This window comes from Colletotrichum fructicola, assembly GCF_000319635.2.
Source record: "Colletotrichum fructicola Nara gc5 chromosome Unknown KSG_Nara_v1_contig03, whole genome shotgun sequence".
NCBI classification, from domain to species: Eukaryota; Fungi; Ascomycota; class Sordariomycetes; order Glomerellales; family Glomerellaceae; genus Colletotrichum; species Colletotrichum fructicola.
Window position 1 is genome coordinate 521803 of NW_027094053.1, and position 17628 is coordinate 539430.

The 17628-nt window shown below is 51.0% G+C and overlaps 6 protein-coding genes across 6 annotated transcripts; 4 read left to right on the plus strand and 2 right to left on the minus strand.

The window, feature by feature from the left end:
* Positions 1–1341: 1341 nt before the first annotated feature.
* CGGC5_v004918 (Zinc-type alcohol dehydrogenase-like protein) lies at positions 1342–2473 on the plus strand (the record flags this gene model as incomplete). Its single annotated transcript, XM_032029848.1, has 2 exons — positions 1342–1459; positions 1527–2473. The coding sequence occupies 2 exons, from the start codon at positions 1342–1344 to the stop codon at positions 2471–2473; spliced, it is 1065 nt and encodes a 354-aa protein (XP_031893155.1).
* Positions 2474–4472: 1999 nt separating this feature from the next.
* On the plus strand, positions 4473–6404 carry VTXB (Verrucotoxin subunit beta; the record flags this gene model as incomplete). The annotated part of the gene is made up of 2 exons (XM_032029859.1): positions 4473–5570; positions 5730–6404. The coding sequence occupies 2 exons, from the start codon at positions 4473–4475 to the stop codon at positions 6402–6404; spliced, it is 1773 nt and encodes a 590-aa protein (XP_031893156.1).
* Positions 6405–6529: 125 nt separating this feature from the next.
* On the minus strand, positions 6530–8625 carry CGGC5_v004920 (uncharacterized protein; the record flags this gene model as incomplete). The annotated part of the gene is made up of 4 exons (XM_032029870.1): positions 6530–7183; positions 7233–7456; positions 7507–8201; positions 8252–8625. 4 exons carry the CDS (start codon positions 8623–8625, stop codon positions 6530–6532), a joined length of 1947 nt encoding a protein of 648 aa, XP_031893153.1.
* Positions 8626–9693: 1068 nt separating this feature from the next.
* On the plus strand, positions 9694–11403 carry fmqE-4 (MFS transporter fmqE; the record flags this gene model as incomplete). The annotated part of the gene is made up of 1 exon (XM_032029881.1): positions 9694–11403. One exon carries the CDS (start codon positions 9694–9696, stop codon positions 11401–11403), a length of 1710 nt encoding a protein of 569 aa, XP_031893154.1.
* A 989-nt stretch (positions 11404–12392) lies between these two features.
* CGGC5_v004922 (Lactose permease) lies at positions 12393–14463 on the plus strand (the record flags this gene model as incomplete). Its single annotated transcript, XM_032029892.1, has 9 exons — positions 12393–12568; positions 12621–12746; positions 12804–12907; positions 12961–13107; positions 13169–13248; positions 13305–13335; positions 13382–13713; positions 13773–14177; positions 14230–14463. 9 exons carry the CDS (start codon positions 12393–12395, stop codon positions 14461–14463), a joined length of 1635 nt encoding a protein of 544 aa, XP_031893159.1.
* A 432-nt stretch (positions 14464–14895) lies between these two features.
* Positions 14896–17465, minus strand: CGGC5_v004923 (uncharacterized protein; the record flags this gene model as incomplete). The annotated part of the gene is made up of 7 exons (XM_066151366.1): positions 14896–15764; positions 15830–16142; positions 16236–16315; positions 16691–16879; positions 16956–17108; positions 17208–17222; positions 17414–17465. The coding sequence occupies 7 exons, from the start codon at positions 17463–17465 to the stop codon at positions 14896–14898; spliced, it is 1671 nt and encodes a 556-aa protein (XP_066009112.1).
* Positions 17466–17628: the final 163 nt, after the last annotated feature.

The following is a 17628-nucleotide window of genomic DNA, read 5'->3' on the forward strand; positions in this document are numbered from 1 at the left end:
TCTACAGGGACCGGGGCTGGGGTTTGGAGGGGCCTGGACAGGCGTTTGCGTCATTTCTCCGCATGCTCGGCCCCGGGTTCGTGAACTTTAAATAGCACACGCCGTCTCTGGTGGGGTTAGTCGGATTTATTAGTTCGTCTTGGAAGTTGGATTGACTTTGTGGCAGAGATTGCAGTACACTTGGTGATGATAAAGGGAGGTACACATTTCGTTGAAGCTGGAAACATTGAACTCAAATTGGGCTCCAGCGAATTGGGGGAGAATAATAATCAGGCTTCTTAGCTGTGCACAGCGAAACCTCTCGCAACTATTGAACTACCATCTTCTCTAGGAGGCAAGGTTTAAATCTTCATAGTAGTAGGTCCACAGTAAAGGCGTACGGTGACTACATCGCGTCGTTCATCGCGCAGTATCAAGCGGTAATGCAGCTCTTCCGGGGAATTCCATTAGTCTCTTGTCCCATCAACAGGCGCTTCAGCATGAGCGGTTGAATGAGCTACTAGTTACATGATATCTATTTTTACTAGGTATCAAAACGTTCACGTCTCCCATAGAGTCAGACAACCGGTGGTCCCAAGAGCTTAGGACGGAGAAAATGTGGTACACTTCATTGAGCCTTCTGCAAAGGAGGGATAATTTTGGAGAGTATTTAGAAAACGTCGAGACTACAAGGCTTCAGGCCGGTAACGAAACCAATGATCAAGGAGTTGAGCATATCTTAGGTAATCCTGCTAGTCACTTAGCACGACTAACCCTTTTTAGCTCATGTTATACAACCTGGCTATTCTAATAACAGGAGATGGGGAACTCTCCCGATAATCCAAGGAGCTTTTGCATATATCAACACAGATTGTGATCTTAATTACCTCCACGCGAGTTCAAGCTTGGTAATGTCAGAAGTATGATACATTATGAAACCACATCGACTTGGATGTATCAATAATCAGACTAATTGCGTCAGCCCAGCTGCGGGTTTCTGCCATCAGTAGCGGGCGTGAATCAGCCACAAGATATGAAATCAACTCTCTATCCTGCTGATCAGCCGATGATGTTAGCATCCTGCACAATGCCGTTCTTACGCTAAGAATATCATTTGTCATGAAACTAGTATTTGCGACAATAGTAAATCCGTGGAGATAGGTAGAAGCTTACCAATTCCTAGAGCGCCACAGTCGATGTTCACTAATCTCGGAATTTCAACTTCATATAAAGAATGCCAACGTCTACCTAGGTATGAAAGTGCAATTACATATTAACCACACGGTATTCTTTCCTACATAAAAAGAAACTTTCGACACGTCAACTCAAATATTACAGACTCTAATCGAAAATATTGACAAGATGTCTACTCACAAAGCTCTCGTCATCCACACCCTGCAGCAGCCTCCGTCAATTATTGAACGGCCAACTCCAGTTCCAAAGGAGGACGAAATTCTTTTAAAAGTATCAATTGTTGGATGTAAGTGTTCGTTGTAGTTATTGCTTCTCCTTTCTTTTGGGTGTCAAACGATACTAAATATCGGAAGTAAACCCCCACGATGCCTCGGGAAAAAGATACGGGTTGTTCATCAAAGACAATTTACCCTCGCCCCTGGGAGTAGATATCGTGGGGGAAGTCGCTAGCTGCGGCCGCGATGTTACTCAATACCAGGCCGGCGACCGTGTTTTCGCGTTCGGCAGTCCCTTTTCTGCGGACAGTACTGGCACTCAAGAATACTGCGTCGTACCAGCATGGCAGTCAGCCCCGCTGCCGAAGGGCATAAGCGCTGACGAAGCGGCGACTTTCCCGCTGAACGCCATGACCATGGTGTTTGCCTTGTTCCACGAGACTGGCTTGAACTTGCGCAGTCCTTTTGGTGCCGACAAGGATGAATGCGACTACAGCGCGGAATCAATCCTGATCATCGGTGGCGGGTCTGCTACAGGCAACTTTGGCGTGCAGCTGGCCCGGTTAGCGAAGTTTGGAAACATCATTGTGGTGGCATCGAAAGCAAGAGAGGCCCAGCTTAAGGGTCTCGGCGCCACGACTGTTATTGATCGCGCCCTGGACGAATCTCAGATTGAGAAGCAGATCAGGGACGTGGTCGGAGATGATCTGGTTTTCGCTGTGGACTGCGTCGGGCGCGGCCCAGGTGGGCAGACATTGGGCGTCCAGGCTCTTTCCAGCCACAAGAGAGGGGTTTTGGCCGCGTTGATCAAGCTAGGCGACGTCGACGAGTCTCGGATCGGGTCAAAGTCTGCTGGCTACGTTCGGAACCAAGTGTTGTGTCACACGACGAAATACCCGCATATCACGAAGGAATTTTGGGGTGTGCTGCCAAACTTGATCGAAAATGGTACCCTGCGGCCGACGACCTTTCAGGTTGTGGACGGTCTGGACGTTGAGACGGTCGACACTTTCCTCGACAACTACAGCCGCGGTCTTGGACAAACCAAACCTCACTTCCACTTAGGGAATACCTTCGAACAGTGATAACAGCTGGTTGAAAGTTTGGAATGTTGCTTAAAGTTCTGTCCCTTTTCTAATTTAGTCAATTTACCTACTTTTGGAACACCGCATTTGGAACTTTTGAAGAACACTTTGAGAAGGAACTAATATGTCACCGTGGCCGGGCAAACGGAAGGCTGCCAAGGAACTGGACCCAAAAGCCCGAAAGTGTCCCTGACATTATGAAGATAGGAACTGATGCATTTTGTGTCTCATCCGAGCCCTGGCGCAACACCCACAGAACGAACAGGACAAACAGCGGCAGCGCGCACGCAACTAGGCTGATGGTGTACACAGCGAGCATCTATAGTCAAGATTCCCTCACGGGGTTCCTTCGTATTATTCCTTTTCTTCCCTGTAAGCTGACGACTGCTTGTAGACACCTTTCGGACTGCTGGATGACTGTGGCGGATATATTCGCGTCGCACCAATTCGTCTGGCAGAACTGTAGAAGGGGGGGGGGGGGGGGAGGTGGGAAATAAATCATGAGATCGAAGACAATCATCTATCAACCTCAAACTTGATATTTCGGCCCTGCTGTGAGGTGATGGGTTTGGAGGGGCCTGTAGAGGCGTTTGCGTCATTTGTCCGCATGCTCGGCCCCGTGGGTTGTGAAATTTAAATAGTACAAGCCATCTATCTCTGGTGAGTTAGCTGATTTTTGTTAGTTGGTGCTAGGTACTGGATTGACTTTGGCAAAGAGATTGCAGTACAACAGAGTTGAGAACCTGCTTGTGAACTCAACATATCCATGACGAGAACAAGAGCTCGTTGAAAACGAAAGAATTATTTCAGTGCAGAGAGCTGGGTCCAATGAATATGAAGACTGTGTCTTCGTGACTACATTCAAGACTCTCCAGTTATGTAGGTAGGTATGGTAATAACGTGCCAAGCATCTTGGCTGACATGGTTGATACCGCAAATAACAAGCACACCCACCGACTGAACAGTCTTGATTGCGCCATCCATACTCCCCATGCGTGTTCCACCTCTCTCAAAGATATGGGAGCTGAAAGCCGCGGCACACAGGCTTTTGATGGACCTCATTTTCGTGGGGTGCTAATCCGACCCAATTTCTGGTGGCGTCCGACTAACTGAATCAAGGCTTCGGCAGAACGTTTTCAGATGGAACCATTGCCGAGACCACGTTTGTTTTTTCGGTAGTTGGGGCAGTTCGGGCGACGTTAACACGTTTTCCGTATCTCTTCACGTCAATCTAGTCGGAGCACTAGCCGTCCTCGCGTCAATCTCAGATATATTCTTGACGATGGTGTTGCCACTTCTCAAGCTCCAGACACAACTGATAACTACCATGGGCTATTGTAGTCACCTTGTCTACTACATGATTAGTATGACCAAGTCTCGTCGACGTGTAAACACAATCTGATTAGTCGACTCAAATCGAGATTGATTGAGAATACAGTCATTCAAGTTCACATTATCAGTTGCAAATGGGATTGCCAATTAGTGTCACTCGCCTAATCAGCTTTCCAGATCTGCATGGTCACCGGTGAGACACTATCAGCCATGGCTTGTCTGTTTTATCCCAGCCAGCCATATGGTTCAGCTTATCCCATTCTGCGAAGTCTGGGCGTGATCTAGACTACATCTCTTTCATTCATCACAAAGTATCACATTTCATGTCTCAAGTCTTCATCCGCTTGCGAAATTTCTCACGGCCTGCACACGATCACATGTGAAGCATTAAGTTAGAATTTTCAAACATCTCGTACGCAACCAATACTGTTATGCTAGATTAGCAGCATTGAGCTTTTGGATTTGTATTGTCATGTTCCATTCCATGGTAGGCCAGCTCGCCGGTGCTTGCAGATTGCCTCATGGATAATCACCCTTACCATCGGAGTGCCATGATTAGGCACGTGGTCGTCCAAGCCGCCAACAATCGTTTTCTTCAAACTTTTGAACTCGCAACTCCTGCAGTTTCGTTCCCGTTGCAATTCATTTTCACATCAGTCACGTTACAATGGGCCTACCAAACGACACTTCACTCTCCCATCCCGCTCTCGGGCAGGATATCCAGCTCGGCATGCTCTACGATGCGCGGACCTCGCAATTCTTCGGCGGCGTTTCCCTTTGGGATCATTCGGTGGTCAACGCGAAGCAGGAGCTGAATGAAGCGCAGGTCCAAAACGCGGACTTCGTCCTTTCGCACTCGCTCGAAGAAGCCCGAACCAACTGTTCCCTCGACGCCGAAGGCTCGTTAAGCCTTGATCTCAAGCTGTTCAGCGCCACCGGGTCTGCCAAGTTCCTGAACGACAGGAAGGCTACTGCTCACGAGGCTCGTCTTGACGCTTCGTGTACCGTTGTGCGTCGCACACGCCGCATTCCGCAAGAGGTGCTGGCGTCCACGAAGTACGGAAAATACCTCGACGATGCTCAGTACACGCACTTCGTAGCTGAAGTCGTTGAGGGGGGAAGCGCTACACTTAGCTTTGTCCGGGCCTGTTCCTCGGCGGAAGAAGCTAGAAAGATTACAGGGGAGCTCAAAGTAAGCGTTGTCAACGTCCCTGTCAGCGGTAGCGACAAGGTCGAGTTCTCCGCCAAGAACGAGTCGCTTTTCGAAGATGTCAAGATCTCATACAGTGGCGCCATAGCCGAGAATGTCTCTGGCATCGAGGATGCCAGAAGGGTTGCTGGGGAAATGCCCAAAACGCTGGCTAAGCAAATGAACACGCTATACTACAAACTGCTTCCGCTCTCGGTCCTCGATAGGAAAGCCAGCCGGACCATCCGCAGCTTGGATACTGGCCTCGTCAATAAGACGGCTGCGGTTCTCAAAGCCGGCTCCACCGTGGGTCTCATGTTGCAAGATCTTCTCGGTCAAGATTTGTTCCAGAAAGAATTCCCGGCAATCGGACGGCAGCTTTCGAATTTCCGGGCTGCCTTTGCTGGCGCCCAAAACGACTTTGAGCAGGAGGCGCGTCGCCTACTCCCTCAACTTCGAGACGGTAACACGGACGAGAACGAAAAGATGGCAGATCTCCGGAAGGCGGCCAACTTATTTCAGCACCAGACTGAGCTTGCTATGCGGTCCATCGATAAGAAGACAACAGAGGCTAATGTACTTCAAAAGACGCTTGATTCTCTGTTTGAAGAAGAATTCGAGAACCATCTGGGAGTGATGAAGCTTTAATCTCTCACGGGCGACACGTCCCCAAGGCTTTTCCTATCATTAGGAGGTCCCTCTATCGGTATTCACAAGCACCCACTCCAAGCACAGATCGAGTCTGGCCGCAAGAACTCCGACACGGGAGAGTCTGACGACGGCTTGGACGAAGAGTGGTTCGAGAACGACGACATCATTGCGTTCGTGAGGCAGTCTTGCTGTGCTCTGCGAAAGCTGCGCTTACTGCCACCTGCAACCGCTCCAATTTGTTTTGGGGTTGCAAGCATAGATACCGCATACCGCCCTGGCGGCCCAAAGAAGGTCAAGACCAGTGTTGGCGACATCATCCTCGACAACCACGGAAGGTTTTCCATTGTTACCGGAATACTCCCCAGAGCTCCTGCAGCGCCATGTTTAGCCATCGATGGTAAGACAATTGCAGTAGCTCTGATCCGGGCAAGAGAGGACCTTGAAAATGAAACCATACCGACCACGGGCTTTCTGGTGAGATATCAACGGCGTCAAAGTCCTCTTCGAGGCGCCGCCTTCCCTAAGGAAATCGAGAATGATTCGCCCACAGAGGTTTGCTGCGCCGCTTCAGAGTCACATTTAGTCCTCGGGTCGCTGTCAGGCAACTCCGACTATGAAGTTGAAGTCAGCGTCCAGACTATGATCAGAGCGTCTGCTTGGATTCCAGTGACTGTTGTTTACACGCCCAAGCCATCGACTATAGCTCGCCAGATGATGGAGTTCTTTGAGAAGACTAGGCGGCTGCGACTGCAAGGTTAAGATGGCATCGGAGGAATACCTTAGATTAGTGTTCGATTATGACTCAGCAATACGAGTGTCAAAACAGGAGAATACAGTCATACGTGGAAATAGGTTACAATTTCACCCTAACAACAGTGAAAAGCCTAAAGACCTCTCAGTGCGGAGATGAGTCCGAGAGTTGATAAACCAAGATGCTGCTGCGACCCGTGAATATCATTTTCCATGAAGCTTCCCGCAGGAGCTTTCTTCCCAGAGCGGAAGCGAGGGATCGTTACTTTAAACGCCAATGCCGGATCAAAGAACCCCATCCATACTATGTCGTCCGGGGAAACATTCAGAGCGTTTGCAACGGTCTCTGCGGATAACAGGCCGGAATGCTTAACAGCGTCATACGTCGACTTGGACTCGAAAATTGCATCTATAGTAATCTCGTAGGGGCCTGCGTTCTTAGAACGCAGAACCCGTGAGATGTCAGATAGTGTCTGCGGTGTGCATTTTGCTCCCTCATGGCCGTTCATAGTGGGGTTAAGAGACTGTTGATGTTGCTTCGATACCGCCAGCTGCCCTTGAGAAGGGGTTTGACGACCGGTTCGTCTGGTATTTGGTTTGTTCGGATTGCCGATGGTGGCCACAGTGGCGCGGATCAACCGGGACCCAAGTCTCTCCTCGCCGGGCTCAAGGTCCATAAGGTGATAGACGGAGAACTGGCAGCAAGGGCCAGTCTCGATCTCAAGTTTACCCGCGATGCCGAAAGCAAAGTTGCCAGACGTCGCCTTTTGACCCGGGTAAGGACCGTGCTGTGGACCTCGTCAGTTGAAAATGAACAAACTCCAAATTAAAACTCACAATCATGCCGATTCTTGCCGTAGAGACAAGACCGGTTGCCAGCTCCTGGGTGGGTGCGACGGCCTCTGCAATGATAAAAACTTCTCCTGGACCCAGTGGGGTGCTCTGGCCCTGGCCGTAAGTGTGGAAATCTAGGTCCCAATTGCCGGGAATATTCGGATGCTGCTGCTTTACATATGCCTTGACGAGGGAAAGGAGGTCGTCTAGCTGGTTGATAAGTATGTCTGCAGATAATCAGTCATATGACACCCAAGTTTGCATCATGTTGACCTACGATCCCTGACGCTTCCCAGCACTATCGATCGGTATCCCAATATCTTCGCACCCTCCAGTTTAAGTTGATACGGCTGGCCACTCGCTGCCGAGGACTTGAACTCAGCTCCGCGGACGCGGATCGTCCTGTCGTCTTCAAGTTGTTCGTACTTAGCGGCGTCAAGATGGAGCGCACCGCCGGGACCTCTTAGAATGTCCGGCCTAGTGTTCTCATACAAAGAATGAGCTGCCACTGAAAGGGGCGTGCATCTTGACTGGGCTGCAATGGGTCGGACGTCAAATACACCGTCTTGGTAGACGGTTGCAACTGCACCATGCGACTTTGGCGTGGAGCATTGCCCTCCGCACTCCATGATCTTGCCCATGTGTAGGAATCCGCCGTGTCTCTCTTCGAGTTCTCGTTCGCTGAGGCCTGGGTGTTGCCGCTTGAGCTGGAACATGGAGTATGCAACATAGGGAGCCGGGTCGTATGCGCGGCCTCCAACGATGACATCAAAATCCGGATCAGCTTCCATCGCATCAATGAAAGGCTCCGGGCCGACTTGTGCAACGACTCGCGGGGTAGCTTCAACATCGCCTTCTGTCAGGGCTGGAACACAGGTTCCACAGCCAGTTAAGCGGCTAGCTTTGAGTCGGTCAAAGATGATGGTTTTGTCGATACCGGAGAAAATGGAAATCGTCTTGAAAGAATAGTCCCTGGTTCTGTCAGTTGGTTCGAGTTCATAAACTAGAGAATATGCACTCACTCATTTCCCTTCTCAGCCGATATCTCAGCGATGATCTCTTGCATCAAAACGACATGTTCGTCCGCACCATCGCCGCCGGCAGAGCCAAAGATCAACTGGACACCAAAGGTATTTACAAGCCTCAACAACTTCGTTAGATCTTTGACATATGCCGATCGAGGACAAGTCATTGTTCCCAGGGCCAATTTCTCCGGCCCGCTGTCTGTTGAGCCTGCGTCGAGGATGATGGCGGTTGGAACGCCGGTATGGACTAGTCGAGCAAGCTCATTTGCGGCGAGATCTTCGTCGAAGCCGTATCCCATACAGCCCACAGGGGCGACGATGTGGCAGATAGGCTTGAGGTCCATGTCTTGGTTAATGACAGAAATTGACATGGTAGGTGATTAAGGTGATCTTAGTTGGGAGACAATAAGAGTGCAGGGCTAGACCGAGTGAATAAATGCTTTCGTAGGGAGTATTCTCGAATGTTTGATGGTAGTAGTTCTCTGGGTTGTGGAAGCAGCTGACAGGTTTTAACCTCCAAGCTGGATATCATAATCCGACGTCAGCTTGAGTGCGACTTGACCAACCACCCGGACTTGATGTCTCAAAGATCAGTTCCAGGCAACAGCATAGCAGACATTTTTGCCCGGGATTCCGTGTATCCACCGTGAAAGTCGTCGGGGTCGGAGTTCACAAGGCACAGGCTTACGGCCTTGACAGGAAAAGACCGTTGGAGAATAAGACCTTGGACTTGCGGGCATATTACGGCTCTTCAGCGGTCGGGATGAAGGTCGGGGGACATGGTGAAATAAGTACGTGGCTTAGACCTGTCCTCCGTATCCGTGTCCGTAGGCTCCATCTTCCAATCAGAGCGACGCCGCGACGCCGGCCGGATGGCTCTCAGCCCTGAGTCCGCTCCCGTGTCCGTAGGCCATTGTTTTCGTCGGTGCTTGGCTCGGACTCGTGCTGCGCCATCCTGCCACCCTGCATCCTTCCCATATGCTTATTTCTGATACCAGCGGCAATCATTAGCTAGCTTGGTATAGCTCAACGCGCTCGCGTAGTCTGACGCGGCATTTGGGCAGTGCTCGTAGGAATTAGCATTGTAAAATATCTTGGCATTAATGGTTCCCCGTTGGAGTTCTGTAATTCTGGTTACTGTGCTGCGCCTTTGCTGTGATCCTCCTGCCGCGCATGCTCGAACAACTCAGCGGCAGTAGCAGAGATTGTGCTGCTTATAGGCAGAATGGTAACACCTCAATGGAGGGGATTTCGGGACATAAAGCACCATCCCGATCCCTCCATGTCGGCAGAAAAGGACATTAGATCTCATCAACCCGACATCACTGACCATAACACTTTTACACAACTACCGAAGTTTCCGAATATCATTACGCTCTCTTTTGTTGACTCCCATTGCTCCCAACAACAAACCCTACTCGGTGTCAACTCCTTCGGCAATGGACATTTCGTATGACCGCCGCGGCGAATACAGCCCCGCAAACGTGGGAGCGACCAACACCGAAACCATTGAAATGGCCGAACCGAGTCCATCATACACTACAGGCTCTAGGACGGGCCGGGAAAGCAGCCTGTACCCGGACGGCCCACGTCATACGCGTGATCACTCCACAAACCCGCTGATGAAAACAGCAAGCGAGATTTCGAGCACAGTCAATGAAGAAGAGCCCGATTTACCACTCGGCAAAGCCATCCGCCAGTACCCCAAGGTGGTTGCATACGCTTTGTCACTGACAATCATTGTCATCGGATGGGGTTACGCCTTGGTAATCGTCGGCACCATCGTTGCTGTTGAGCCTTTCCAACATGACTACGGCGAGATCTTCGAGGACGAATGGATTATTCCATCTCTTTGGATCTCTCTATGGTCTGCAGCTATTCCACTAGGCATGGCGTTTGGTTCCGTTTTCGCTGGTTGGTTCCAGGACAGAGTCGGTCGTCGAGTCAGTTTACGGACGGGCAGCATCATCTGCGCTGTAGGTGTTGCCGGCATCTTCTTCTCCTATCTACCCGCCAACATCAACGCCATGCGATCCATGTTCTTCGTCGGCAAGCTCGTCCAAGGCCTGGCGATCGGTATCCTGAAAGTCACGGCAATGACTTACATTTCTGAAACGGCGCCGACCGCGTTGCGTGCATCTGCTATGGGGCTCGTACCCACCGGCAACCTCGTCGGTCAACTGCTGGGGTCTATCGTCCTCTTTGTCTTGAATAAGTACCCTGGGCGCTCCGGCTATCTCGCCTCCTTTGGATCACAGTGGACTTTGGCTCTTGTTCCATTCATCCTCTCCATCACTCTCCCTGAGAGCCCAGCGTTCCTGGAAGAGAAAGGGCTCTCAGACCAAGCAATGGAGTCTGCGCGAAAGCTCTACGCCCCTCGAGCCGACGCTTTGAAAGCCTTGCAGAAGATCAGAGCCAGCATCGAGGAGGAGAAGGAAGTGTCTGTAGGCGCTACATACCTTACGTGCTTCCAAGGAACCCATCTTCGCCGCACCATGATCGTCTTTATGGCCAATCTGTTCCCCGCGATGTTTGGCCTTGACCTCATCGCCAAGTCAAGCTATTTTCTCCAGACCATCGGCATGGCGTCTGGTACCAGTTTGATGATACTCATCGGTGGCATCGTCGCTGGCACCTTTGCCAATCTCGCTGGCATGTGGGTCCTATCCCGCGTGGGCCGGAGGAAAATCACCCTCGTTTCACTGATCGTGGCCAACATCCTGTGGGTTGGGGTTAGTATCTCGGGGTTCTGGAGGGGGCCAGTCGTCGCTTATTTCACTGCTGGTGGATGTATTGCCATCATCGTGGTTTGCGGCATGGGCGTGTGGCCTGCGGGCTACGCCGTCATGGGCGAGACCAGCTCCTTGAGACTTCGCGCCAAGACACAAGGTTTGGGTGGAGTGGTCCAACAGGCTTCTTCGGTTGTCTTGAGTATCATTCTCCCGTATCTGTTCAACAAAGACGCCGGTAATTTGGGTGCCAAGGCGGGGTTTTTGTACGTGGGGTTGTGTGCTATCGCGGTCGTGCTCTGCTTTTTCTTCCTTCCGGAAATGAAAGGGCGAAGTGTGATCGAAATTGATCGCATGTTCGACTTGAAGCTACCAGCCCGCGAGTTCAAGAGTTGGAGAGCGGACGAGGAGGCGAGGTGAAAGATGTGCATGCTGATATTGGTTGATAATAATTTTACGCAGGGTACTTGACAGAAGCATTGCTTGGAGTTCATGTTTAGGGTCACAGCTTGAGATGATGACTGTAAGAATAGTATGGATGTGAAATATTTCAGTTTCAACAAACTGGACCTGGTTCACACTGGCCCAAGATCCCAGTCTGTATGTGAGAATCTGTACCTGTCAGCAACATGGACTAGCGTAACTAAATGGCTTGTTCCGAGTCATCTAGAGCTCAAACCATACGAAGAGTAGCTTGTCCATCGGGCGCTCATGATGGCAGGAAGGGCCGAAACCCGAAGGCCTCATGTCTCTGGATGTCGATATCACCGTATCAACAAAAAATAGGATTTTCAGGTTATTGACCATCACAGAGCCACGCTTCTTGTCTCACATGACACCCAAGAAAATGTTAGCAGAAAGGTCCGAATGTAGCGGTTGAATCGGGCTGGGAGCCGAATCCATACAAGGCCCACCAAGCCACTTGGCGTACTGGGCAGAATCTCGGTATTCCAACGAGAGTCTTAGAACCTCAGCCTTGGCCTCGTGGCACTCCACTGGCCAAGAGCATGCCGGCTAAATTACAAAACAGTTTTCATTGGATGATATGTAGCCTTGTTACATGAAGGATGTCTCTGTATGGTAGGTAGGCCGCCCAGCATACAATTGTCGCCCGGGATGTAAGCTTGGACTCCTGATTTGCCGCCCGCCTAAGGAGCTGAGCACATCTTGGGTAATTCTGCTAGTCACTCGGCACGACTGGACCAACTCAGCTCATGTGATACAACCTGGCCATCCCAAGAACAGGAGACGGGGAGGTCTCCCGACAACCCGAAGCGCGTCTTGGATACTTTTCCCCGGATATTTAGACCTTAGGCTCCCCACTTCGAGGTAGGTATGTGGAGAGTCAGCCCAGGCGGTCGCTCGCGTCTGATATTCATCAACACGATTTTTCGGGAAAGCCGCACAACATGGGGCCGTTTTCCAAGATCAAGGCTACCAAGCCCAACAAAGAGGCCACAGTTCATGCTCAAGACGAGGCCCCTCAGTTCGAACATGTCACATGGTATCGCGACCCTGGGTTGAGGGCTCTGTATTGGCATGCCTTCATCCTTTGCATTGCGTCCGCTAGTACTGGATACGATGGGTGAGTTTACGACAACCTATCACGAAAGTTTGCAGCTACTCACACCGAACAGAATGTTCTTTAACTCCGTGCAGAATTTCGAGTCATGGAAGGAGTACTTTGAAAGCCCCAGCGATCATCTCCTGGGGCTTCTAGCTGCTCTGTATCAAATTGGGAGTCTTGCCTCCATTCCTATCGTGTGCGACCCCCCCGGTTCTGACTTCATGGAATGAGAATCTACTGACAATAAGTAAAGCCCCTATTTCACCGACCACTGGGGCCGGCGACTGCCCATTGTCATCGGTGGTGTTATCACGATTGCAGGTGCTGCACTTCAGGCCTTCTGCCAGAACATGGGAGGTCCGTTCAGAATTCTTTGAGAGAAAGCCTACCCTGTGACTAATGAACTGCAGGCTTTATGGGTGGGCGCGTGCTTCTGGGTTTCGGAAACTCGTTCTCTCAGATGGCGTCACCCATGCTTCTCACCGAGATCGCCCACCCTCAGCATCGAGCAAGGCTAACGACCGTTTACAACTGTCTTTGGAATGTAGGAGCTTTGCGTAAGTGACCTTTAACATGGTCATTTCAGACCGAATGCTGACGCACTATTCGGGCTTGAAGTCGTCGCCTGGACATCGTTCGGCACCAACTTCTTGAACAACCAGTGGTCGTGGAGAATCCCGGCATTGTTGCAAGCCCTGGTAAGCGTCTCTTTAACTGAAAATAACTGTGATTGAATTGCTGAACATGAGTCCAGCCATCTGTAGTGCAAGTTGTCGGCATTTGGTGTAAGTCAAATCTTGAGCCTCTGTGACACTGTACTTACGTTCTTAGGGGTCCCAGAGTCACCTCGATACCTTATCGCCAACGACAAGCTAGACGATGCGATGGCAATTTTGGCCAAATACCACGCGAATGGCAACGTTGACCATCCGACGGTAAAGTTCGAGTACCGCGAAATCACAGAGACTATCAAGATGGAACAGGCCGCCAAGAATCACAGTAGCTACCTCGACTTCTTCCGCACCCCGGGTAACAGATACCGATTCATGATTCTCATCTCTCTTGGCATATTTTCTCAGTGGTCGGGAAACGCGATCATCAGTAATTACACCAACATATTGTATGACAACGCCGGAATTACTGGCTCAACCGAAAAGCTCGGTGTAAGTTTCACTTGGTAATCCTTGATTCTACATGAGCTCATTTGACATCCATAACCTAGCTGTCGGGTGGATCATCTATGGTATCGCTGATTGTATCCATTTCTTTCGCCCTCTTGGTTGACAAGTTCGGCCGTCGCCCAATTTTCTTGCTCTCCACCGGGGGCATGTTTGGCACCTTCATCTTCTGGACTTTGACCTGTGCGCTGTACGAAGAATACAGCTCACCAGGAGCCAACCACGCCATGATATTCTTCATCTGGGTGTTCAACGTCGCATACGCCATCGCATGGTCCGGCCTCTTGATCAGCTATGCCGTCGAAATCCTCCCCTACACTCTACGAGCGAAGGGGCTGATGATCTTGAACATCGCAATTCAGTCGGCTTTGACTCTTAACAACTATGCCAACCCAGTAGCACTGGATTATTTCGAAGGAGAAACTTGGAAGCTTTATCTCATCTACACTGTAAGTCAAAAGTATCAGGTCTTCAGACATGGTGCGCTAACCAAGCTGATAGTGCTGGATCTTCCTCGAACTGTGCTTCGTCTTCTTCAAGTACGTGGAGACAAAGGGACCGACTCTCGAAGAGCTCGCGAAGGTTATCGACGGATCAAATGCACAGGTTGCTCAGCTTGACATCCAGCAGATCGAGAAGGAGGCTCGTATCCACAATGGCCGCGATAGCGAGCACGCAGATGGCGTCCCTCAGCTGGCAGATTCATTGGATGATAAAGGAGTCCAGCGGAACTAATTTTCTTGGGCACTGACCGAGATGTGAGCTATGAATAGCTTGGGCCGATGCTTTTCGAGACCGGCAATCACCTTCCGAAGAACAGAGTGGTGGGAAGTTGAACGTCTTTGAATTTGAAGATGCATAGCGAGTCAGAATTCATGACCCGACGCTGATGCTTGTCTAAAAGTGCTTTAATCTCCAGATAAACTTCGATCGGAATCTGAACTTAGGTTGCCGTTCAACCGAGACAAGCCTGTACCCGGATTAAAAATGCAACCTGTTGCAGGTTCAAGCTTGAACCTTAATCGTGCCCATGTTCCCACGTAAGGCGAAGACAACAAGTCTTGTCCGACAAAAGTCCGATAAAACTAGCGACACGTTGCGAATGACGCAGCACCTACGACGAGAGATATCGCGTTCGTGTAAATAGGTCATCGCTGCCCCGGCGATTTACTTTGTGCCCCATGCAGTTCTCAACGCATCGACTACCGAACTGGTAGGCCATGCGTGTAAACTCTCCAGGTTCGCCATGAACCCTACAATGGCCTGCTGCTCGCCCTGATCGTGAAAGTACTCTCCACACAAAGAGATGCCCACGCCAGCAGTCACCATCGCAGGCTGGTCCCTGTGATTCGATAGCGCGAGGCCACATATTTTGCGTGTCGCATCTCGCAGCAACTCCTCGAAAGCCTGGTTTGCTGCCTGTGCGCCGATGCCCAATCTCTGATTCTTCACGCTATGCACCGCCAACATGATCCTCGTCAGCTCGATGTGTTGCAACGCCAGCACCTGGCAGTCGTTCGCGTGCCAAATGATGGGGAAGTAATCGCCCTTTTCAGGGTTGCGTTCTTGGTATGCCAGGGGCTTATAGTGGGGAGGCAGGTGTTCGTCCCAGTTGTGCTCGAAGGCTTTGAGGGCGTTCCACTGCTCCACTCGGGACTTAGGGTCTTCGGAATCGATGGTGTTGTCGGAAGATGTGCCGAAGCAGAACTTGAGGACGTAGGCGCACCATACGAGGATTCGGTTGGCCCAGTCGAAGTCGTCGGCGACCATGTCAGGTTCGAACTGGGAGCAGTCTTCGGCGCCGTAGAGGGGAAGTCGGAAGGGGCGTCGGTAGAGCAGGACGGACCATATCTCTTGACGCAGGGCGATGAGCGTCGCGGAGTGCCGTAATGACGGCATGCTTGGGGCATAGATATCGGCGCCTCGTGGGGGATGATAGATGATGCTGAAGAGGCCAATGGTGTCTTCTTGCTGGGCGTGGAACACAGCTTGAACCGCGCTGACGTATGTCTCGGAGTCGGAACCGGTGAGATGGGCTGCAAGAAATGCGTCGTTAGCAAGAGCATCGCATCGTGTCGTAACTAGTATTGAAATGCCCTACAGTCGACCTGTTCATGGTAGCGAAGGATTGTGATAGCAGTGAGGGCATCATCATCGCATGGATGTGCCGGATCCGTTGACGTGTCCATCAGATAGGATATGCACTTGTTATGGTAGTGAATGGCAGACTCTTTGTTGAGATTCGGGAGAGGTATGCCGTGGTATTCGATTACTTGGTTCGGGCCCTTGTTTGACCATAACTGAGTCAAGTATCTGGCTGCCGCTGTACATATCGCGTACATCAAGAGGGGATTGTAGACTGCGCGCTGGGGCACCACGAGGACATAATGACGATCTCGGTCGGTGGTATCGAACTGGATGTGACCAAGTTGAGTGAGCACTTGGAACAAATTAGAAGTAGGGGGATACTTCAAGATTTGCTGGGGATCATGGCGAGACAAACATACAGCTGCAGCAAGATTCTCAATAAAGCATCTGATCAGGCACCCTTCCTGCAAACCTAATTGCGGAGTCTCGCTGATACTGCCTGCAACTGACGAAGCTTCGACGTTTGGATCTTCAAAGACGGGTGACTGGTATTGCGAAAGCAAACTTGGTCGTCTCGGTCGGCCGTTGACAATAGCTCTACTCCATCCTTCAGGTATCGAGCGAGGAACTGACGGGCTCGGTGCAGATATGCTGGTGTATGGCGTGCTTATGCTCGAAGAAGGTGTCGCGACCGGTTGGAAATTGAAGAATGACGCATGTCCATGGCTTGAGCCCGCTGTCCCATTTGCTATTTGGGTTCCACCCCCTAATCCGATGTCGAAAGCTTCAGCATCAGCTGGTGAGGATTGTTGCGATCGTGCCTGGGCATTAGGTGATAGTCTCGTGACGAGATCACTAGCTGACCCTGACTGACTACTAGGCCCGCCTTGCGAAAATGAATGCAGGGCCTCGGCTGCTGCGGTGAGTTGGTCAGCTGCCTTGGGCTGTGCCACTGTGATCGAGGCTTCGAACGTCGGTTGGTTGGGATTCGGGGGAGGAGGTATTGATTTGCTTTTGGGGGCCTTGCTGGACTCGTCGACGATAGCGAGAGGCTTCTGTGTATCTTCGTGTTGCAAAGCCGGTGTTAGAGTTCCATCCGGTAGATATCAGCAGAAGGGCTTTTCTAGGAAGGGTCTTACCACCACTTGCACTTGCGTGCAGCCACGGTTGATTCACATCGAAGGAATATTTCTTTTCTGACGCGACCATGCGCTTGAACCTGAAGCGGTTACTCACGCGTACGCAGTGAGACTCTGACTTCTTGCAGCCAGAGCATGGTGTTTCGCCGTCGCCTGCGGTCCACCGTTAATATCAGGAACTCCCTATGCATATGGCCGTGTCGCCAAGACAAACGTAGGCCAATGAGAAGGGGACCATTCGCAATAACTTACATTTGAGGTGTTTTTCTATGTTCAATCAGGTTAGCCGGGCATGCTCGACGACCACACCTTCAAGCGAGAAAACAGGGGGCGAAGACGATAAGACATCCATCCCTCCGTGATGTCCGCGGACAGCGCGGACCACCATCATGACATGACGAACGAACAAAAACAGCAACACTGGAGGATGGGAAATATAAGGTCAAAATACCACATACCTCTGCATTTCCCGCACGGCACGATCCGTTCGCGTCTCTGTGGTGGAGCCATTCCCGCCCTTCAGAGTAAGGCATCATACCATGGCTGAGGCAAAGAAAATGTCGAGGTGGCCCAGGAAGGAAGCAGTTCGCCGACACCATCCGTTGGCGTGGGGCAGTGCGGAACATATAAAAAGGGCATAAAGAGGACATTACTCGGCGAAGTGGGCGCCTAG